The 23,787-nt window shown below is 34.6% G+C and overlaps 2 protein-coding genes and 2 non-coding genes across 4 annotated transcripts; 2 read left to right on the plus strand and 2 right to left on the minus strand.

Moving 5' to 3' along the window:
* The first annotated feature begins 8,929 nt into the window (after positions 1–8,929).
* TRNAQ-CUG lies at positions 8,930–9,001 on the plus strand. The gene has a single exon. It is a non-coding gene; the product is annotated as a tRNA-Gln (tRNA).
* Positions 9,002–9,572: 571 nt separating this feature from the next.
* On the minus strand, positions 9,573–10,355 carry LOC109151159 (probable beta-D-xylosidase 6). The gene has a single exon (XM_019299078.1). The coding sequence runs from the start codon at positions 10,353–10,355 to the stop codon at positions 9,573–9,575; it is 783 nt and encodes a 260-aa protein (XP_019154623.1).
* Positions 10,356–16,560: 6,205 nt separating this feature from the next.
* TRNAQ-CUG lies at positions 16,561–16,632 on the plus strand. The gene has a single exon. It is a non-coding gene; the product is annotated as a tRNA-Gln (tRNA).
* Positions 16,633–16,913: 281 nt separating this feature from the next.
* On the minus strand, positions 16,914–20,423 carry LOC109151403 (probable beta-D-xylosidase 6). The gene is made up of 5 exons (XM_019299421.1): positions 19,621–20,423; positions 18,814–18,980; positions 18,633–18,730; positions 17,784–18,548; positions 16,914–17,613 (listed from the first exon to the last, which is right to left on the minus strand). Exons 1-5 carry the CDS (start codon positions 20,362–20,364, stop codon positions 17,018–17,020), a joined length of 2,370 nt encoding a protein of 789 aa, XP_019154966.1. The 5' UTR covers positions 20,365–20,423; the 3' UTR covers positions 16,914–17,017.
* Positions 20,424–23,787: the final 3,364 nt, after the last annotated feature.

Here is a 23,787-nt window from a genome sequence, read left to right on the forward strand (position 1 = left end):
AAGTTCTATGAAACTCACTCTTGAAATGTTAACAAATTTTCAATGTGAAAATAGTTAATAAAAAACATAATTTAATTAACATCTTTGTTTATTATAAATACATAGATACTACCTATTAATCCACAAAATCAATTTTTTTTACACAATCATTGCATTAGTTCATTTAGCAACAATAGAACAATTATAATTTCCCACTTTAATTAAGAAGCTTACAACACACTTTCCCTAAGAATTAAGGTTCTTAGCACTAGATATATTCAACTACTCCTGCGTATTTGTGAACTAGTGACATAAAACCCCACTTACACAATGGCTCTGTTTGGCAAACCTAGCTGAAAAGCTATAAGCTAGGAGCTGAACGCTGAAAAGGAGCTGAAAGCTGAAAAGCTATAAGCTCGGAGCTGAAAATTGAAGAGCTGTTAAGCTAGCTATTATGATTGAAAGTGTTTGGTAAAATTAGCTTTTTGATAAACTGATAAATGTAAAAAGACTAAAAAATACATCTTCATAAAATTTAAATTAGTTTGTTTAAATATTAAAATTTAACATTTTGTCTTTTAAAAAAATTAACATTTTGAAATAAAACTATTAGCATAATCATGATCTAGCATCTCATTATGAAGTAGCAATATTGTTGCAAATCTCATAATAATAATAATAATAATAATAATAATAATAATAATAATAATAATAATAATAATATTATTATTATTATTATTATTATTATTATTATTATTATTATTATTTGCGGTGAAAGTTGCGGATAAAGGTGAAGAGAAAAGGGTTTTAATTGAGAAGGGTAAATTATGTCATTTCTTTAAAATAATAAGGATAAAGATGGAAAAAAAAAAGTTAGGAAGCTAAGAGCTTATTTTGAAACGAGGTAGCGTTCCAAAATAAGTTTTTATTTTAAGCTAGGAGCTTATTTTGTAAACATTACAAACAGAGCTTATAGCTTATTAGTAGCTTAAAATAAGCTATAGACTTCATTTTGTAAACATTACCAAGTAACTTAAAATAAAAAATTCTCAACCTACTGAAACAAATAAGCTATAGACTTCATTTTGTAAACATTACCAAGTAACTTAAAATAAAAAATTCTCAACCTACTGAAACACAAAGAACCAATAACGCCTTCACTAAGGTTTGAACTCACAACCTTCCAGATAGAAGTTTAACCCAGGTACCTTTAGACCACATAGTCTTAGTCATTAGGGTGTTTGATAAATAGCTATTAGCTTATGTAAATCATATTTTCAATATATATATATATATATATATATATATATATATATATATATATATATATATATATATATATATATATATATTGTGTTTATTTTTCTCCAATATAAAAATTCTTTACATTCAAATTCATCAATTGATTATATTCGCTACATTGTCCCTACAATATCTTTATTAAAAAAAATTATTCATTATCAATAAATTAATTAAGAGAAATAATTTTATTAGTTATATTGTCTTTATATTTCTCCAATGTAAAAATTCTTTACATTCAAATTCATCAATTTGTTATATTCACTACATTGTCTATTATTTTTTTTGTGCACTATTTTTTAATTAAAAATAGTTATTAAAAAAATAATGCTATATATTTATGGAATAATGGTCAAATAGGCCATTGAACTGGACACAATAATTCAATTAGGTCACTGAATCTAAAAAACCAACAATTGGGTCCCTAAACTAACAAATTTCAAATAATTCTTCCAATTTGAAGGTTTCTAACAGGTCAACAGGTCATCCTTCTAAATTAATTATTTTTTTAAAATTAAATTTTAAAAATTAATTATTTAAACTAGTGAGACGGCCATGGAGACGAAGAAACCGGTAGGAGACGGTCGTCTCCGGGCGAAGTCCTGTTTTTTTTTTTAATTTAATTTAAAAATAATTAATTTTTAAAATTTATTTTTTTAAAACAATTAATTTAGGAGGTTGACCTGTTGGAAACCTTCAAATTGGAATAATCGTTTGAAATTGGTTAGTTTAGGGATCCAATTGTTGATTTTTTTGGTTCAATGGCCTAATTGCATTATCTTGTGCAGTTCGATGGTCTATTTGACCCTTATTCCTATATTTATTTACCAAGTATTTTATTAATACCATGAAAAAAATTAAAAAAATATAATTAATAAATCCAATTATATTAACTACTTGAGAGATTTGTAGACAAAGAGAGTTTTCAAATTACACAACAAATTACCAAGACTATGTGGTCTAATGGTACCCGGGTTGGACTGAAAGTATATGAAGAGATACTATCATACTACATTGTAATAGAAAAATCAGCAGTGCAAATTACATGACCTAAGGGGTGCATATATTTAATAATAATAATTGTTTTAAAAAAATAAACAAATAGAAAAATATAATTAAGTCAATCATATTAACTACTTCGGGATTTATTGACAAAATGAGTATTCAAATCACACAACAAATTGAAGGGGGAAACTATCTCGCAATGTCCTTGTTTGGCAATCAGCAGTTAGCTCTTCAATATTAGTATATATTTAATATTTTATGCCCTAATTTTTATTTGTTCTCCCTTATGTCCTGTATTTGGTTTCAACTATACCTATACAATTATTTTATTGACAATTATAATCAATCTTGACTATATTGTCTTGCATTTGTAAACTTAGAATTGTCTATTTAAATACGAAAATTTAACATTCAATTATCTATGCATGAACAATTCCAATATAATTTTGCCTTGATATACTTTAAAGTACTTATTTAAAAAAAAAATATTGGGCATTATCCCAATCGCACAATGCGCGCAAAAGACTAGTAATTTAATAAGAGTAATAAAGTGGCGTACATACTTTTCATCAACAATAATGAAATCATTGATTTTTTAAAATTTACATTCATTGTTGAGACAAATTATTTTGAGAGTTTGTCAATGACAATTATTACGATTCCTGTCAAGAGATGATGGAAATAAATAATTCAAAATATATAGTTACAATAGATATTGTTATAATGATATAGTAAAAATTAACTTACAAATTTCTTTAGAAGTTTTCATGCATTGATAAAATTCTGATATGTAAACTTGTTCAATTGGAGCTAGTGGGATGTCAACATTGTCAATTCGTTAAAAAATGGTCCTACCGTTTTAGAGTCCAGGTGTATTTGTCAACTTTGTAGTTAGGTCGCGCAGGCCTGACAATGATGTAAGAACAATTTTGTCCGATAAAAAAAATAATATAATATTTGTAAAGTAATGTACAATTGTACTTGTTGGTTTTAAGATTTTTAAAGGTAACCACACGGTGGTCCAACATCACCGAAAAACAAGTAATAAATGAATAATGTAGAGGAATAATAAAGGAGACACAATATTTTTAACGTGGAAATCGAAAGGTGAAAACTACAGGCCTTTTTGGGCGGTACCAAGCCAAATTCTACTATTTTCCACTATATTTTGTAAGTAGCAAGTACATGCATGTACAATTTGTGTTCTCGTAGAGAGAAGTAAAGAGAAAAGTCATTAGATGTAAATGTAGAGATATGTATATGGCGTGTGGAGAGACGTAGGGAGGTGTAGATGGCTTAGGTCAAGATGACTAGGGTAAAACCGACCTCCATTGATTGAACTCCCTTTTTGTATTTATAGAAGAATAAATACAAGACATATGGTAAGGTGGTATGTTTATGGTAATTGGGTATTTATGGTAGAGTGGATATATAGTGGAAAGTAGAAGAATTTAGGGAGTATAAATGGGTTTAGGGAATCTGGAGATATTTAGGTAATGAGATGTGATATATGGCTGGAAATAATAATTAGGAAGGTAATTTATGAGGGTTGACTTGCATAATCTCGGGATTACCATATAATAATTTCTTCCACCGTCAAAGATGATTGGCGACTAGGGATGACTGACCACTAGGGATGACTGGTTACTATGAATGAATGGTTCTCGGGAATGCCCGCTCGCCAGGGATGACTAGTTACCTGGATGACCGCCCACCAAGGATGACTAGTTGCCAGGGATGTCCGCCCACCCCGGATGGCTGGTTATCGGGGATGACCGCCCACCAGGGATGGCTGCTTGCCGGGGATGACCGCCCACCAGGGATGACTAGTTAACTGGAATGACCGCCTTCCAAGAATGACTGGTTGCCAAGACTAGCTGGCCATGATCCAAGTGCTAAGTCCGACTGGGTACCCATACTGGGTATCCCAACAGTACCATTATTATAAAAATACATACACAAAATATTAATATTATAACGACCTAAATCATACCAATAATGAAAAAGTACAATTGAAATATTAAGTTTTGTTCTGATCTAAATAATCAAAAGAAGATTAATTAAACGAAAAAAAACTGAACCTAAATTTTTTTTTTTTTAAATGCATAAAAATCAAATGATTTTTAAAGTTCTTGATTTATAATCTTTGATGCTTAACTTTGAATGTTATGTATTTAGCCGGACTAATTATTTGAATAAAGTTTATGTTAAATTTTATATTATATTATATATAATGTTATGTATTTAGCTGGACTAATTATTTGAAAAAAAAAAGTTTTATGCTAAATTTTTATTATATATTTTTTTAAATATATTTTAACATATTCGTAGTATATATTTAACAATTATGCCAATTTTAATTGGGATGAGGTTCGAACCTAAGACCTTTCTTATAAAAATTAATGAGTAAGTTAAAAATAATAAATAGTTAACGGAAATATTCCGTTACTAAAGTTTATACTAACGGAATTTAGATTTTTTAAGGGAATAAAATAATATAATAGAGGGTAAATAAGGAAAATCATTGAAAAATAATAAAATCAAAATAATATGAACCATTCATTTTAAGAAACAATACTACTAACATTATTGGCTCTTATTAGAATTGTACTAGTTTTCTTACGCGCTTTGCGCGAATGAGATAATGCCCAATGATTATTTTTAAATAAGTATTTCAAAGTATATCAACGCAATATTATATCGGAGATGTTCATGCATATGTAAATAAATATTGAATTTGTTTATTTAAATCGGTAATTCAAAATATATAAATGCAAGATAATATTTATTGAATTTTCTAATCGATATTTGGTAGTGGTAGTTTTCCCCTAGATGTTTCATGTATTGTGAGATGTGTGTCGTATGTTATCATGTGAAAGTATTGAACAAAATATTAATATTTATTATATTTGTATAAAATACTTGGTAAATAAATATATATAATGTATTTTGTATTATAACTTTGATATTTAATTACAAGATAACGTAAAAAGAAGACAATGGACAATGCAGTGAATATAATAAATTAATAAATTTGAAGGTAATGAATCTTTGAATTGTAGAAAATAAAGATAATATAACTAATGAAATTATATCTATTTTTAAATTTTTTATAATGAATATTTTTTTTTTAAATAAAGGCATTATAGACATCTAATTCTAAATTAATTAAATGTATATGTATTATTTTTTGTTGTAGCTACTACTTTATTTAGTTTAAGAGCAATAAAATGGGCAAATTATGCTATGGAACCCTGTCCACCTTGCAAGGTGTACATGCATATCGGAGATGTTCATGTATATGTAAATAAACTAGTTTTTTACGCGCATTGCGCGATTGGGATAATGCCCATTTTTTTTTTTTTTAAATAAGTACTTTAAAGTATATTAAGGCAGGATTATATTGAAATTGTTCATGCATAGATAATTGAAGGTTGAATTTGCTTATTTAAATAGGTAATTCTTCTCCCAAAGGTTGAGTCTCCAACCCGACCCTGGGGTCCTCACACTCCGACCCGACAGAGCATTGTGGGAGGTTGTAAATGCTGATATGCACAAGGAATCTGCCCACTTTGGACATAATTCCCGCACTGCCGCCGCCGAGGTTCAAACCTTGGTCTCTTCTCCCAAATACTATCCACTAAACCATTGAGCTAAGCCGGTGCGGGTTAAATAGGTAATTCTAAGTTTACAAATGCAAGATAATATAGTCAAGATTGATTATAATTGTCAATAAAATAATTGTATAGGTATGGTTGAAACCAAATACGGAACATAAGGGAGAACAAATAAAAATTAGGGCATAAAATATTAAATATATACTAATATTGTTTGAGGAGATTCCGACATTAGGATTTGTGGTTAAGTTCTATTAAGACTTTAATATTAGAATTAGATTAATGGTGTAGTTATAATTTTATATTAGACTTTAATATTAGAATTAGACTAACGGTGAATTAACGGAAAAATTAAATGGATAATCATATAATTAAGGATAAATTAGAAAATCTTAAAAGAAAAAAGTTAAAACCTGAACAATTTGAACCATTCATTTGATTTAATAATTTGGCGGTCATTTTTTCTACCCAATGTTAATAATTAAATAAATTCGCTGGTCAAATCCGCTAGTATAATCCGCTAACGCTAACCCTAACTGCTGATTGTCAAACAAGGACATTACAGTTCTCACTTCAATTTGTTGTGTGATTTGAATACTCTCTTTGTCACAAAATCTCTCAAGTAGTTAATATGGTTGGCTTTATTAATTATATATATATTTTTTAATTTTTTCATAGTATTAATAAAATACTTGGTAAATAAATATATGGCATTATTTTGTATTATAACTTTGATATTTAATTAGAAAAATAGTGCACAAAAAAGATAATAGATAATGTAGTGAATATAATCAATTGATGAATTTGAATGTAAAAATTTGTACATTTGAGAAAAATAAAGACAATATAACTAATGAAAATATTTATTTTAATTAATTTATTGATAATTAATAAATTTTTTTCACTGAATAAAGACATTGTAAGGATAATGTAGCGAATAAAATCAATTAATAAATTTGAATATAAAAAATTTTCATATTGAAGAAAAATAAAGACAATATAACTAATAAAATTATTTCTCTTAGTTAATTTATTGATAATGAATAATTTTTTTTTGAATAAAGGCATTGTGGACACGTAATTATAAATTAAAGAAATGCATATGTATTATTTTTTGTTGTAACTACTAAATTATTATTTATATAATTTAATAAGAGTAAAATAGAGTACTAATTATGCTAACTTTGATTGGGATGAGATTCGAACCTAAGACATTTTTCTATTGAAATCAATGAGTAAGTTAACGGTGAACTAACGGCAATTCTTAAAATTTTAACGGAATTAGTAACGATGTGTGGGTATTTTAGGAAATTTTAGTGTAAAATTTAAATCTGATCAATCTTTCAATCAATCTGAGCCATTCATTTGATTAAAATCTGTGACCGCCATTTTTTCTACCCATTATAGGCCTAATAACTCTCTTGGGCTCTTATTAGTATAGTTGATTGATAGTTGATATTGAATTTGTTTATTTAAATCGGTAATTCAAAATATATAAATGCAAGATAATATTTATTGAATTTTCTAATTGATATTTGGTAGTGGTAGTTTTTCCCTACATGTTTCATACATTGTGAGATGTGTGTCGTAGGTTATCATGTGAAAGTATTGAACAAAATATTAAAATACTTGGTAAATAAATATATATAATGTATTTTGTATTATAACTTTGATATTTAATTACAAGATAATGTAAAAAGAATGACAATGGACAATGCAGTGAATATAATAAATTGATAAATTTGAAGGTAATGAATCTTTGAATTGTAGAAAATAAAGATAATATAACTAATGAAATTATATCTATTTTTAAAAATTTTTATAATGAATAATTTTTTTTAAATAAAGGCATTATAGACATCTAATTCTAAATTAATTAAATACATATGTATTATTTTTTGTTGTAGCTACTACTTTATTTAGTTTAATAAGAGTAATAAAGTGGCGTATATGCTTTTCATCAACAATAATGCAATTATTCATTTTTTTAAAAAAATAAATACATACAAAAAATATTAATGCAAAAGTATAATTGAAATATTAAGTTTTTTTCTGATCTAAATAATCAAAATAATATTAAGTTTTTTTCTGATCAAATGATTTTTAAAGTTCTTGATTTATAATCTTTGATGCTTAACTTTGAATGTTATGTATTTAGTCAGACTAATTATTTGAACAAAGTTTATGTTAAATTTTATATTATATATATTTTAAATATATTTTAACATATTCGTAGTATATGTTTAATAATTATGGCAACTCTAATTGGGATGTGGTTCGAAACTAAGACTTTTCTTATAAAAATTAATGTGTTAGTTAAAATAATAAATACTTAACGGAATATTACGTTACTAAAGTTTATGCTAACGGAATTTAGGTTATTTAAGGGAAGAAAATAATATAATAGAGGGTAAATAAGGAAAATCAATAAAAAATACTAAAATAAAAATAATATGAACCATTCATTTTAAGAAACAATAGTATAATATGAACCATTCATTTTAAGAAACAATAGGACCGACATTTTTTTTGTTCCAGTTAAGGACTTATTGGCTCTTATTAGAATTGTAGATGTAGATGTAGATATGTATATGTATATATATAGATAGATGTGAGAAAATCTTATGCATTTTTTTTTTATTTTATTAAAGTCTAAAATTATGCCACCTTATGGAGTGGTGGTTTGTGAGTGATAAAATTAGGGATGTATAGCATAATCCTAAAATATATAGGAAAATTTGAAATTTTTAATCACTATATACGAATCATACAATCGAGAAAATAAACATAACAAACAAACAAAAATTGAACAAATAGTAACGTAAAACAAGAAATTTTACTCCTTTTTTTTTTTTTTGTTTATTAAAAGTAAAAATGAAAAACTCATTCAGGAATCAGGCAGCAAAAATTCATTATTATTAGCAACATGTAATCATCCAAAAACTAGTAATATGGAAATTTTCAAAAAGAATTTTTTTTTTTAAAAAAAGAAAAACTATTTTGTAAAGAAATACAGAAGGAATCGTTAAGGTTCCATGGTCTAGTGGTTAGGACATTGGACTCTGAATCCAATAACCCGAGTTCAAATCTTGGTGGGACCTAATTTCTTAGAATAGTTGTTGCATGGTTTGTGGAACAACATTGGTTTGTTAAATTTTATTTTTCTGCACACTCAATTGCAACATACATTTTTTAAAAACATAATGTACATTATTATAAAGAATAATGTACATTATTTTAAAACATAATGTGCATTATGTTACCCCAGATGTGTATATTATTTTTACTCATAATATTCACGACGATGTTTTGGACCATGGTCCACATAATAATTTGCCCCCTTCTTGGGGGTAATCTCAATTCAAATGACAAGGTTATGAGTTTGAATTTTTGCTCCATTGATTTAAGTCAGTCAGTTATGGGGTTGTGGCGTTTTCTTTGACTATTGGTGGAAACATATTCTAAACAGCTAATTTTATCTTACACCAATTAACTTATAAAGTGAATCCTGATGTCTATAGACATGTTTGGTTCGGAAATGTAAAATTGAATTTTTTTTTATGGTAGTTAATGAAACTAGAATTATCACAATATAAAATAAGGTGATTACCTCTTGCATGATCCTGAAATCAAATATCCGATTGGTAAAATCTTTGAATTGAGTAATTGGGATCATATTTCAACTAAAACAACATGCTCTATCTCTTCTAAACTCAGAATATGATCACCTAAGCCCAATATTCTGCTCCCCTCCACATTCACAATGCTCAGATGCTGGCAAGGCTCTACAGAAATGCTTGTTTCAGTTGCTCCATTGCCAGACACATGGACTCGATCGAATCCAATCAATTGTTTCTGCGGAGCTCCTGCATAAGACCTCGGCTCTCTAGAAAATAACATCACGACTTGGCTTCCATCCATGCCTCCGTCGTTCCTCAAAGAAACCCGCACAGAGAATGCCAATGAATCACAGTTTGACACTTCATCCACATGAACATAGGGCTCGTTCCCCCCGCGGTTTAGAATGCTCCTTCTCAATTTTGTTTTGATAGATTGAGATAAGCTTAACCTGCTTGGTGATGATAAGAGTTCAAGACTAAAGCTTGAATAGCTTAGTCCATGCCCAAATTCGTATACTTTGTCTCTCGTGTAAAACCGATAGGTTCTTTCTAGATAACCACGAGAGGAATCGACCACCATGTTCATGTCATTCATTGGCACCTTAGTGAATGACTCTGGAGATTGCCTCTCAGTGAGACAGCTCCTCCGGGATGGATATCGATGGATCAAGCCCAAGGGCATTGTTTCCCACCCACCAGTCTGACCATATGTTAATTGAACGGCCGTCACCCACTCTTCAAGAAGCGTTGGAGATAATGGTGTGTCTCCCCTTCGAAATGCCCTTCCAAACCCAGGACCCATTGGTGGGTACCGGTGCTGTAAAGAAGTCTCCATTTTTGACGTATTTGTCCGTCATCACTTTTACCCATAGTTTGTCGACATTGGTGCACATATTCCAAGCCAACTTAGACAGGAGGGCTTCATTAAAATGCTCCGCTTTCCGAAGGCCCAAACCACCTACCTGACGAGGTTGGCAAACCTCGGTTCAATTAACCAAGTGGATCTTCCTTTTGTCTTGAGTGTCTCCCCAAAGAAAATCACTGACAATCCTGTCAATGTTCTCACAAGTCCCCTTCGGGAGGGCAAAGGCTTGCATCGTGTAGACAATGATTGTTGCGAGGACAGATTGGGTAAGGTCTTTTTGACCTGCTAAGCTTAGGGAGTCCCTTTTCCACCTTGTAAGTCGCTTTTTCATATTTTCTAGGATATACCCAAAGGACTGATTGGAAAACCTTTTTTGAAGAATTGGGATTCCTAGATATTTCCCTAGTTTGTCGGTGATTGGTATGCCTGAGGATTCCCCAAGTCTCATTTCGACCCTGCACAAGTGTTAGGCGAGCAATAAATCAAAGATTTATTGAAATTGATTGTCAAACCTGATTGTTTCGAAAAGTTGTCGATGACGGATAGGATGGTCTGAAGCTGATATTTCGTAGCCTCTCCGAAAAGCATGAGGTCATCTGCAAAAAATAGATGGGAGATCTCAGTACCACCACGTGCCACTTTGAAGGGTTTCCAGTTCTTCTTCCTAACCTCCTCTTGAATAACCCAAGAAAGGATCTCCACGACCAAAATAAAAAAGGTAATGATCTCCCTGCCTAACCCCTCTCCCAACCCCAAAGGGCGGCAGCTTGCTGCCATTCCAATTGATCGAGATACTACTTTCTTTAAGAGAGAAAAGAATTAAAGAAATCAGCCGGTTAGGAAACTTCATGGTAAGGAGGGTTTTTTTCCAAGGAAATCCAATCAAGGCTATCATAAACTTTGTGGATGTCAAGCTTAAGAATCATGAAACCCTTCTTCCCCTTTTTCCTATCCATACTGTGAACCACCTCTTGTGTCAAGACCATGTTATCAAGGGTGGATCTCCCGGGGAGGAAACTATTTTGGAAAGGACTGATTAACTTTCTCATAATTTGTCTCAGACAGTTAACCATTACCTTCGAGACGACCTTGAGATAACATTGAGGAGAGTAATGAGCCTAAAATCCCCCACATTTTTCGGTCTATCTTTTTAAGGAATGAGGGTCATATAGGCTTCCAACATACCTGTTGGCACAGTGCACGTAAGAATGGCGTTATTGACAAAGCCCGTGACCGGGTCCCCCACAATTTCCCAAAACTGTTGGTAGAAGGCTGCTTAGATACCATCCGGCCCTGGGCTCCCAAACCGTTTCATCCCAAAAACTGCAGTGTGAACCTCGTTACGAGTGGCCCGTCTAATAAGCAGATTCACTTGACTTACATCCAAGCTACGATTGCACGTCAGCAGTGCATCACTTCTGTTGTCCACTGGAGCCCTACAAAAAAGCTTCTTGAAATAATCCGTAATATGGTCTTTAATACTGTAACACCCTACTTTTCTAAATTTAAATCCCAAATACTTTAACTTAAACAAGATAGATAAGTAATATTAATTAACTTAAAACCAACCAATCCAACATAAACGGGTGTCACCGCCACAGCCACCACTCACGGTGACTGCACATGCTACAAAAGGATAACTAACTAGATTCAAGCTCATCAAAACAACACTAACAACTTGGGGAACAAACCCCGGTGTCCAAGCACCAACAAAAGGATTAGTCAACAACATCAAAACATCAAATATCCAAAGTAGAATCTAATCTAGAATCTACCATTCATAACTACGCACTAATCTATCTCGTGCGCTCTCAAACACTGGGTCCACCTGAAAGGAGTTATAAAAACAAGTAGGAAAATAAACTCGTTAGCAAATTAATGCTAAGTATAAAGCCACTCAACCTTGTAAAGTACTATAGATATAGATTTGGAAAACGTTTGACAATCACACGTAATCTCAAGTACTTTGCAACACTTAAACAACAATCTCAATACATACTCAAACAATCTCTATATGCTTGCAACCTGTACTTCATATAAACATGTTTTTCTCAAAGACTCAACTTAACACAATTCTCATGCTTTAAACAAATATCTCTAATCATAGCTCATCATGCAATACTCATGCTCAAACTGATAGAGTGATAGATAAAGAGATACTTAAAACTCAACAAACAAGCTCATGTTATCATGCCAGCTCATAAGCAACAACGGAGTACTGTCCATCTCATCATACTCTAAATGCAAATCATGCAAGTCGTACAACAGGAAATGTCAAAATGCTATAAGTATATATATATATATATATATATATATATATATATATATATATATATATATATATATATATATATAGGTTTTGGATCCGGTGAGGTTACCTTTGTCAGGCGAGGTGGTGAAGCTTGATCTGGTGCGTCTATTTGGGTTTTTGGATGGATTAGATTTGGCTGAATACAATGCCTTGTGCGTGAGATTACTTTGCATGTGGGGGTGTTGATGTCTTTTTGGTAGTGTCTTTATTAGGGTGTAATAATTAATTAGCAGATTTTATGGGCTTGTGCACTACTAATTATGGAACTCAATTCTTGGTAAATCTTCTAAGCAAACACTTAGCAAATATTGATCATGCTCTTTAAACTTGAAATACACTTCTTAAACTCAACTTATATTTCATACTTTAGTAATTCACTTCGCTGCACTCAAATAAGCTCATGTACTGTATAAACCAAATATTTATATTCTTGACAAAATTCTCAATAACTCATAATGGTTATTTAAACATGCTAATTAAGCAAACTTGGCAAATAATGATCATGCTTTTTAATCCAACAATCAAATAATGAACATGCTTCTCATTCAAATAGCTAAGCTCAAAAGCCTAAACTTTCTTTGACTTTAAACAACTTACAGAATACAACAAGAATAATTCTCAATACAATTTCTACTGTAGTTTGAGCGTTTCAACTCCAAATTCAACGAAATCAATTTTTTACTAGTGTGTCGTAACGATCCCGAGTGTCCGAGCCTCAAGGGCCTGCGAATCTCGATCAGAACGACACGTAGCTGAGCCACAAAGAGCCCGTCCACTACACAGATTTGGCCTGGCGGGGCTTGAGGAGCCCCGCCAAGCGGCGGACCACTCCATGGTCCATCCCCTGGGACCGTTGCTCCACAGTACTAGTCGGCGGACCTCCACGGGGTCCGTTGTCTAGTACCGTGAGGCTGTCTGGTGCACTAGAGGCCTTCTCTTCACCTGTAAACCATCTCAGGGCAATTCCACACTCCCAAATCCTCAACAACACAATATAGATCAACAATAGATCACTTAATAGCTCAACCACATCAATAATCTAGCATTTCCACACATTTTCATCAATAAACTTGACTTCACAGAGTCTAAGTAAAGAGGTGGGCGTCCATGGGTTATACCTCTTCTTGTTCTCCTTTTTGTTGGGATTCCTCCTTCTTCTCTACTTAGCTAGCACTTCCTTCACCACCTTAATACCTCAAACAACCAGACACACACAAAGCTAAAGGGAAACTCAGAGGTTGGGAGGCAAGAGGAAGAATGAATGATCCAGGAAGACGAAATGAATGGAGGAAAATGAAGTTTAGAATGCTTACTGTGTTTCTTGTTTCCCTAGCAGACTTGGAGAGTGGAGATGAACAAATGAAAGGGATTAGGAGAAGAACAAAGGGATAGTGAAGATTATATAGGTCCAAAACCCTAGGAAACTTGCCAATGATTGGTGGAGGGCAAAGTAGTCTTTTGGCTTGAACCTTCAAATATCATGCAAAGGTATTGAAAGCTTGTGGTTCACTATGCAACATGAACTAAAGTCTAGAAAGATAATTTTAAATAGTTTGGGGGTCAAAATGCATTTTTCCAAAAATACTTTCTAGACAACCACTTAGTTTAGGCTTCTCAGATTTCTCCCGGTTTCACTCAGATTGACTTATGGATCAAAAACTTGGTACGCAATGTACCCAAGAATTTAAATTTTTAGAATTAAAATAAGTCCCAGTGTTGAACTCAATTAAAACATAGCTCAAAATAATTAATTCAAACACCGTTTTCATCATAAAAATTTTGGTAGAGTGAAAAATGTCTATTTTAGAATTTCTTAAAATCGAATTTAGAAAATTAAACTTTGGGTTGTCACACCAATGTTGTGGAACAACATACTGATCAAAGAACTTCCAAGGACCACCAACAAGCGCATCCATGCAATCTTTGGCTAGTTCAAATCTAGCCACATACCAGTTGTAGCCCATATCAATCAATTCAAGCTTGCCCTCCCAGTTCCACATACGTGAAAGGCGGTGAGGAGCACATTATACACAATGCGCTTACCCAAAAACTTGAGTAGAAGGGGCGTTCTTCCATGGTTTCACGAATTCTCTACGTAATTCCTTGGAGAACTTGACGACGGGGAGTCCTAGAGGGTTGTCTAACATACCTTCGTCATTGTCGTAATCGACATTGATCTCTTCGTCGAACCAATCTTCGCTCACGACCTCCTCCAAAGTTTGGGGCCGACGAGATTGATTGCATCCGCGAAGGAACGTTTCGTGCTTCGGAACTTCTTGAACGTGCGTGAGACCTCCTTATCGGGCGGACGACCACCCTCCGACGGTTGCCTGACCGGCATCTGCATGAGAAAGGTAAGAGCGGGAACCTCGGATCGCGCGAGACTTACAAAAAAAAAAACACAACGATCGCAGAAAACGATAGAGAATTTTCATGAGAAAAATCATCAATGGAATACTACTATACTAGTACTAGTACTAGTAATAACGTAAAACAAGAAATTTTCCGCTCTTTTGTTTTTTTTTTGTTTATTAAAAGAAAAAGAGTAAATACCCAAAATGGTCCTTCGACTATAGCTAAATTCACAAATTGGTCCTCGACTTTCAATTTTAACCAATTAAGTCCATAACTTTGCAATTTTAACACGATTTGGTCTTCCATATATTTGACCATTTGTTGACTGTGATTTTTGAGGATATATATGTAAGTTCATGGTCCATCGTCGGTTTTTTAAGGTTCCGGTTGCATTTCCAGACCGCACTGTTACATTTGCATCCACCGCCGAAAGCAATCTGCCAAATCCTGTCGTCTTTCTTCATCCTCCCTTTGGAATCAATGTAGTTGAGTTCGTACCAGAGCGAAGAAGACAACGTGTTTCCAAACCGGTGCAGCGTCATCCTGGAGGCCTCCACGTGTTCCGACGAGAGCTGCAGGTTCTTCTGGAGATCGTCTATGACGGCGCAACCACCGACGTTGATGCAGAAGTGTTCGAAGGTCTGTTTGAAGTCAAGATTGTTGGGTTTCCATTTGGGATTTAAGATTTTTCGGTCGATTAGGGTGAAGAGGAAGAGGAGCTGCTCCGACGACGGGAAGACGAGCAGGCCCATTGTGGCTATGTTGGATTTGAGGGTTTCGCTTGCGATCACCATTAGGTCTTTTGAGAGGTTGATTTCGACTTTCCCTTGCGGTTGTTCCTACTCGTAAACGCAGCGGTAGGCTTTATCGTCGGCGCCCTTATGCGTGCGGACCACGTGCATGAGCCGGTACTTGGCCTGACCCGAATCGCGCTTCTTGTTGGACACGAGAATCGTGGCGCCGCCCAGTAGACTCAGGCATGGTTGTTTGTGGCGTTGGACCTGATGAAGATTGTAAATTGGGTTGTAGCGCCGACAATGATGAATTATGTGAAGGTGTTTGGGCGATGGATTGTGTCGTGGTAGTAGGTGAAGGCTAGGCGGTGGAGTGTGTCATGGCAGTAGATGAGGGCGGTTGGGCAGTGGCTTGTGGCTAGGCGATAGACTGTGTCAAGGCAGCGGATGAGGGCGGGCGGCGATGAAATTACATATATATCCTCAGAGATCACGGTCAACAAACGGTCAAATAGACGGAGGACTAAATTGTGTTAAAATTGCAAAGTTAAGGACTTAATTAGTTAAAATTTAAAGTAGAGGACCAATTTGTGAATTTAACTATAGTTGAGGGACCATTTTGGGTATTAATTAGACTCATTCAGGAAGCAAAAATTCCTTATTATTAGCATTTAACAACATGTAATCAATCATCTAAAAACTAGAAATATGGAAATTTTCAAAAATAATTTTTAATAAAACATATTTTCCAGAGAAATACAAAATGAATCAACAAGGTCCCATGGTCTAGTGGTTAGGACATTGGACTCTGAATCCAGTAACCCGAGTTCAAATCTCGGTGGGACCTTTCTTTGGAGTTTAACTTCCCTAATTCATCACCTTATCCTTCAAGACAAACCATTTTTCAATATTTGTAGTATTTATGAATTATTATGATCATCAAGCCGCCCATTTCAAACAACACAGTAATATTTAATTTTAGTAATTCATCAAACATTGGAAGAAGATTTGAATACAAAATAGATATATATTTCTTTTCTAGCTTTCATCTGTTGTAAGGTCAATAACTTTATGTTACTCCTTGCTTGCCTAGGAGGTTTGACAGGTATTTTGTACATGTCTTTTCAATTGTTTTGCTAGGAAATATTTATAGATTCTTTAGTTTCTGATTGAAAAGGGGTTTGCCCCTATCATTATTTCCATGATAAAATCTTTGAATTGAGTAATTGGGATCATATTACAACTGAAACAACATGCTCTATCTCTTCTAAACTCAGAATATGATCCCCTAAGGGCAATATTCTGCTCCCCTCCACATTCACAATGCTCAGATGCTGGCAAGGCTCTATAGAAATGCTTGTTTCAGTTACTCCATTCCCAGACACATGGACTCGATCGAATCCAATCAATTGTTTCTGTGGAGCTCCACCTGCATAAGACGTCGGGGCTCTAGAAAATAACATCACGACTCGGCTCCCATCCATGCCTCCGTTGTTCCTCAAAGAAACCCGCACCGAGAACGCCAATGAATTGCAGTTTGACACTTCGTCCACATGAACGTAGGGCTCGTTCCCCCCGCGGTTTAGAATGCTCCTTCTCAATTTCGTCTTGATAGATTGGGATAAGCTTATCCTGGTTGGTGCTGATAAGAGTTCGAGACTAAAGCTTGAATAGCTCAGTCCGTGCCCGAATTCGTATACTTTTTCTCCCGTGTAAAACCGATAGGTTCTTCCTGGATAACCTCGAGAGGGATCGGCCCTCATGTTCATGTCGTTCATTGGCACCTTAGTGAATGACTCTGGATACCATGTGAGAGGCAATCTCCCAGCTGGTTATGTTTGAAATCGGTTTAGTTTCAATTCGGAAACAACTTGGTCTCACATATAGACTATTTGTTGAGCATATAATATAACATAAACATAAATGTGCAATCCAACTATGAGCTTAGACTTTTAGTTGAGATGGAGAACATGCTTCAATTCTATTCACTATACTAACCTGGATTGTAGTCTCCAAAAACGATCTCGGAGAGTGCTTTTCCACCTTCCTCACCAGGGTACCCGATCCAAAGAACACTGGCAATTCTCGGATCTTTCTTGGCGAATGATATATCAAGAGGACCGCCACCCGTAAGGACCAAAACTAATGGTTTGTTACTCACACCCGCAAGCTCGTTAACCAGTGCCATTTGGTGTCCGGGCAATAGAAGACTATAACGGTCGTGGTCTTCGGTTTCTTGGGATAAGTCCAGCCCAACTACAACAATGACATAATCGGCTCTCTTAGCAATCGAGACAGCTTCAGCAAAACCATCAGTGGAGTTACAAGCAACGTCTAAGCAGCCACTTGCATAAGACGTTTTATGTATATATTCTCCGAGTCCATCAAGAACGCTTTTCAGGGCGCAGGGTATTCCTGTGTAATCGCCACCGAGGCTGCTCGTGTTTGCCATTGGACCAATAACCGCGAGTGAAGAAACGCGAGTCTTGTCCAAAGGCAAGAACTTCTGCTCGTTTTTAAGAAGCACAATGCCTTGCCTCGCTGCTTCAAGTGCCAATCTTCTGTGCTCCGAACTGCACACGTCTTTAGGCCCGAAACTCTCAAACTTCCTATTCACAGCCTTCCCGTTGAAAAGTCCAAGGCGGAACTGTACAGAAAACAAGTTAAGCAAAGCTCGGTCTATATCACTTTCCACCACAATCTTATTCTCGAGTGCAGATTTCATGTTACGCAACATGTACGTTCCACAGTTGATATCGGTTCCTGTCAAAAAGCATTCAAATTAGAAACTTTAGCAAAATGATAGAACACGTTACACGTTACACGCCCCAGTGAAACGAAAAAGACCTGCTTTAAGGGCAATTCCAGCCGCCTCTTCGGGTGATTTCGCGTACTGCTGATATTCAAATATAGTAGCAACAGCATCACAGTCAGAGGTAATGTATCTATAATCACAACAATGGACAGTCACATAAAAATCTTCGAGGCAAAGTAGTCTTTTAAAAGGGAAAGAGAAAGAAGATATCACCCTTCGAACCCCCAGTCAGTTCGAGCCTTCTCTAAGAGATCCTTGTTTGCACAAGCCGGTATCCCGTTTACTGCATTATAGGCACACATCAAGCAACTCGCCCTACCCTTCTCGACACAGCTTTTAAAAGGCGGCTCATATGTGTCCTCCATATCTTGCCTCGTTACCTTAATATATAACACATTTAACATCAAATTTTTTACACACAATCACTATTTCACCATGGGAAGTTTCTACCATTTGAAAATGGAAGAAATCAACCCAAAATATGCATTCCATATTCAGTAATGAACAAATTGTGAAAATACACTGATTCATATTTACAAAATACAGTAAAAATGGTACCAAAACAAAGAATCACTATAGGTTAAAACTCTGCAACATACCAAGAAACAGATAGAACAGAGATTGCCACAACCAAATAATGCAAAATGCATCAGATTATGGAATGCAAATTCGAGATAAACTATATGCTAATATAAGACTATCATCTGGAGACCAGGTACCAAGCACTGGTACTTTCATCTAATGGGCCGTTGGTTCATAGTGATTAGGGCGAGAGAATTTCGCCTTTCGGGATTTACATCCTCAAATGCAGTATCTATTCATAACTACTTTCTCAATTTTCTGACCTCGAAGAGTCACTTCGTGCGACTAATCCCCAAATGCAGTATCTATTCATAACTACTTCCTTAATTTTCTGAGCTCAAAGAGTCAGTTCGTGCCATTAGACCACAAGTCATTGACATAATTCTGTTAATTTAAAGTAAAAAAAAAAAAAAAAAAAAAAAAAAGTAGTAAATTTACCACAGCATTGAAGCTATATCTAGAAAAGTTATGCCACAACTCCAAGTCATAAGCAGTTAAATGCTTACAACATGCTGACAACATCAACCTGTCATCATCTTCTTCTTCCTCAGGCATCCTATTCCCAGAAAGAGAATATTTTCTACCATTTTTACCCTTCAAACCCTGGCCTTGTAACCCTCTAACATACTCTACAGCGTAATCGGAAACCACCATCGGATCTTCTCCGGGCGTCTCTTGTCCCCTCCCCCATCTGGGATCCACGAAGACGTTCACATTCGGAGCCCAGAAAGTCAACCCCGCTTGACCCGAATTGAACATGGCCCGGGCCTCGACGGCGGCGGCGGCGGCGATCGAGCGCCAGAGAGTGCGGTTGAATGCGGCGGCGGTGAGGATGACCTGGGGGAAGCCGGTGGCGGATTTGACGGCGCCGTCGAAGGTGATGCCGGGCCCATTGGTGGCGATGCCGTGGAGGGACTCGGACCACCACTCGTAGGCGGGGATTCCCAGGCGCGGGATGGCGGAGTTGTTGTCGGAGAGGCGTTGGATTTTCTCGTCGACGGTGAGGAGGGAGACGAGGGAGTGGAGTCTGGCGGGAATGGGGAGCGAGGTGTCGCAGAAAGGATAGGAACTATGGGTCGGCGGCTGGCACGGCAATTGAGGTTTGGAGTACGAGGTGGCAGAACCAGAATGTACCAAGAACACAGAAACGAAGAAGACGAGGAATCTGGAATTGCTAACCATACTGAACCAGAGAGTGAAGTGAACTGAAATCTGTGAAAACTGAAAAGGAAGTCTTTACATGTTTCATTGTATACTAGATTACTAGTAGTTAATGAAGGACGGTTTTAGTAGAATTATTACTGTAATCCACCTAACTCGAGTTATTCGGATTATGGAGTAATTAATCTTTCCTTATTGGCACATAAAAGACTTGTTGGTCAATGAAGAATCGTTATGCTGTGCACACGGATGCGAACGACGCCGTTTCACTGTAGTGGAGTAAAGGTGTCGATAGTGGCACCATTTAACTCCATCAATCAATTTTTTTTTTTTAACTCTAATCGATGGCAGGATTTTCATCATTTTCGGTGTGGATATATAGTTCAATAATTATGGATATATAGTTCATTAATTCTGGATACATAATTTACTAATTATGGATATATAGTTTATTAATTATGGATATATAGTTCATTAATTTTGAATTTATAGTTCATTAATTCTGAATATATAGTACATTCATTCTGAATACACAGACGCAGCGAACTGCCATAAGCGAAAATAGAGTACCAGTAACCGGTGTGGATATATAGTTCACAACTAATTCTGTATATATAGTTCATTAATTATGGATATATAGTTCATTAATTCTGGATATATAGCACAACATAACGCCGTTAACAGCAATTGAAAGTGATTTTTTTTTAAAAGTCACACGTGTCGTTTTTAATCAATACGACGTCGTTTTTGCAACGTGCACGGCATAATTTGCAGTCAATGAAGCATTTAAACTTCTACCATTTGTGAAAAAAAAAATTAGGGCTTGTGTTTTATGACATTTATATCTAATTACTTTAAATACCTTGTAGTTTGGTGACATCATTGTGGCCCTTCTAAATGTAAGGTCACAGGTTCCAATTGATGATGTTGACATATCATGTTGTTAAACAGATATTGCGTATAGAATAAGTTAGATTGTAATTACCCAAAAAAATCTAATTACAGTATTTAACTTTTGTTAATTGTTAGTTGAAATTAGCAATTTAGTTAAATCGGGCTAGCTCACTTTGATGATCCTTTTGTTAGTTGTTAGCTGAAATTAGCAATTTAGTTACATCGGGCTAGCTCACTTTGATGAATTCTGAAATCAGACCGATTCAATGAATTCCAATTTAAGACACTAATTAATTATATTGATCAGTCTTCACCTCAACTATATATTACAATCATCAATTCTCAAATGGCTTAAATTTTGAAGGTCCAAACAAAATTAAAGTTTAATTTTTTCTAATGTTTTTGTTCTTAAATAGGATTTCCTTATCTTTAAATAAAAAGAACAATTTAACGGTGAGAATAATTTGGTAAGTTCAAATGTCAACAATCACCAAAATAGAATAGGAAAAAATTATAATGCTCAAAACCCGCACGGTCAAAGACGGAAACTGGCCTAGGCACAAGACTTGACACATATGTTAGTGGGTAGAATGATTGAACATTAGACTGAAAACAAGAGCATTTCCCCGACGAATGAGGAGTGTCATGATAGTCAACCGCCATTTGACCTCTTACCACCTACAATGAACGATGATAATCACCAACTCCTCTTCCTTGTTCCATCACCTCTAGCTAATATGATTTGTGATTTAACGATGTGAAAACTAGGCACGATTTCAAGCCGTTTTATAATGGAAATTCTATAGTGAATTACAAATTAAACAAATTGAGGTAATATGTTCAAAATTCTCGCCCATATTCCTAATTACCTAGCTTCATTTGTATGAATTATGAAGATCAAACCGATTCAATGAATACAAATTTAAGACATTAATTCTATTGATTCGTCGTCACCTCAACTGCATAGGTTGCGATCATCAATTCTTAAATGGCTTAAATTTTGAAAGTTCAAACAAAATTAAGATTTATTTTTTTCTTATGTTTTTGAGTACTACTGACTCTATTACAATGTAATATCTGTTCATAACTACTTTCTCATTAGTCAATAGGGAATATTCTCTCCCGCTTGTAGTCGTTCCATTTCATTCTACTCCTTTGGTCTCACGTGTTTGTTTTCACGTCCTCGCACATAATTAAGGGAGCCATTAAAAGGTGACTAAAACACCAGAAAGAGGGACTACCCGAACTAATGATAGAGGCAAGAACACTTTCCGGCCAAGTCAAATTAATTGATCATAACAATATCGTGGAAATGCTGCACGGACCCATACACAACCTACTAAGAGCCAATAGTTCACCTCCAGTGAGACTCGAACGTGCCAGTGGACCACAAGGTCCTTGCCTCCTTGACATGTTTTTGTTTTTAAATAGGGCTTCTTTATCTTTAAATTAATTAATTAATTAACGGAGATAATACTTTGGTAAATTCAAATGCATTACCTCAATATTACACCAAAACAAGAATAGGAAAAAAATATAATGTTCAAAATCCGCATGGTTCAATACCAAAATTGGCTAGGACCTAAGACTTTGCACATATGTTAGTAGATAGAATGATTAATGAACATTAGACTGAGAAAGAGGGCATTTCCTCGACAAATGAGGAGTGTCATGATAGTCTGCCACCCTTGACCTTCTTACCAGCAACAATGAACGATGATAATCACCAACTCATCTCCATGACGATGTGAAAACTATACATAGTTTGGAGCCGTTTTATAAGGGAAATTCTGTAGTGAATTGCTAATAAATTGATGTAATTTATTCAGAATTTGAAAAATATATGTGAAATAGTTCATTTCGCCCAAATTCCTAACAATTTGGCTTCACTTCAATGTAGTAGGAAGATCATATCGATCCATGAATTCTAATTTAATATAATAAATAATTAATTTAATTGATCAGTCTTTACCTCAACTGCATAGATCGATTACGAGCATCCATTCTTAAATGTCATAGTTTTTGAAAGGCCGATACCAAAATTAAGGTTTAATTTTATTCCTAAATCGAAAGGCCCCATGCCAAAATTAAGGTTTAATTAAATAGAATGCCCCTATCTAAAATGATTGTTACTAATGATAATCCTGAGAATGAAATAATTTGTTTGGCAAAGCAAATCGCGTGTGGTAGATGGAGGCACCCAGCTGGGCGCGAGCAGTGCACACACAGCGTGCTGATGGGCGCGCTATGATGTGCGTTTCTACTTTTTTTTTTTTTGATCAGTTTTTTTTTTCTCCTTTTTTTTTTCTTTTTTTTTGTCTGAAGGAAGGGGAGAATATCCAGGATCAGTAGCTGGTCCTCACTGAAAGTGTGCCTCTCAACAGGCCAATCTCATCTTCTTTTATCTCCTTTTTTCTCTTCCCTCTTTTCTTCTATCTCTTACATGTATCTGGAACAACAAAAAATTAAGGAAAAAAGATCAAATAAGCCCTCAAACATTATCCAAAAGTGCAATTAAGCATTCTAACTTTAGAAAGATTCAATTAACCA

Source organism: Ipomoea nil, unplaced genomic scaffold, assembly GCF_001879475.1.
Source record: "Ipomoea nil cultivar Tokyo-kokei standard unplaced genomic scaffold, Asagao_1.1 scaffold2283, whole genome shotgun sequence".
Lineage (NCBI taxonomy): Eukaryota > Viridiplantae > Streptophyta > Magnoliopsida > Solanales > Convolvulaceae > Ipomoea > Ipomoea nil.

Coding starts and splice junctions, on each gene's coding strand:
- LOC109151159 (XM_019299078.1), bottom strand. CDS start 10,355: ATGGAGACTTCTTTACAGCACCGGTACCCACCAATGGGTCCTGGGTTT.
- LOC109151403 (XM_019299421.1), bottom strand. CDS start 20,364: ATGGTTAGCAATTCCAGATTCCTCGTCTTCTTCGTTTCTGTGTTCTTG. Junction 18,731..18,813: donor ACTGACTGGGGGTTCGAAGG/GTGATATCTTCT, acceptor TTGTGATTATAG/ATACATTACCTCTGACTGTG. Junction 17,614..17,783: donor TTTTGGAGACTACAATCCAG/GTTAGTATAGTG, acceptor AAACATAACCAG/CTGGGAGATTGCCTCTCACA.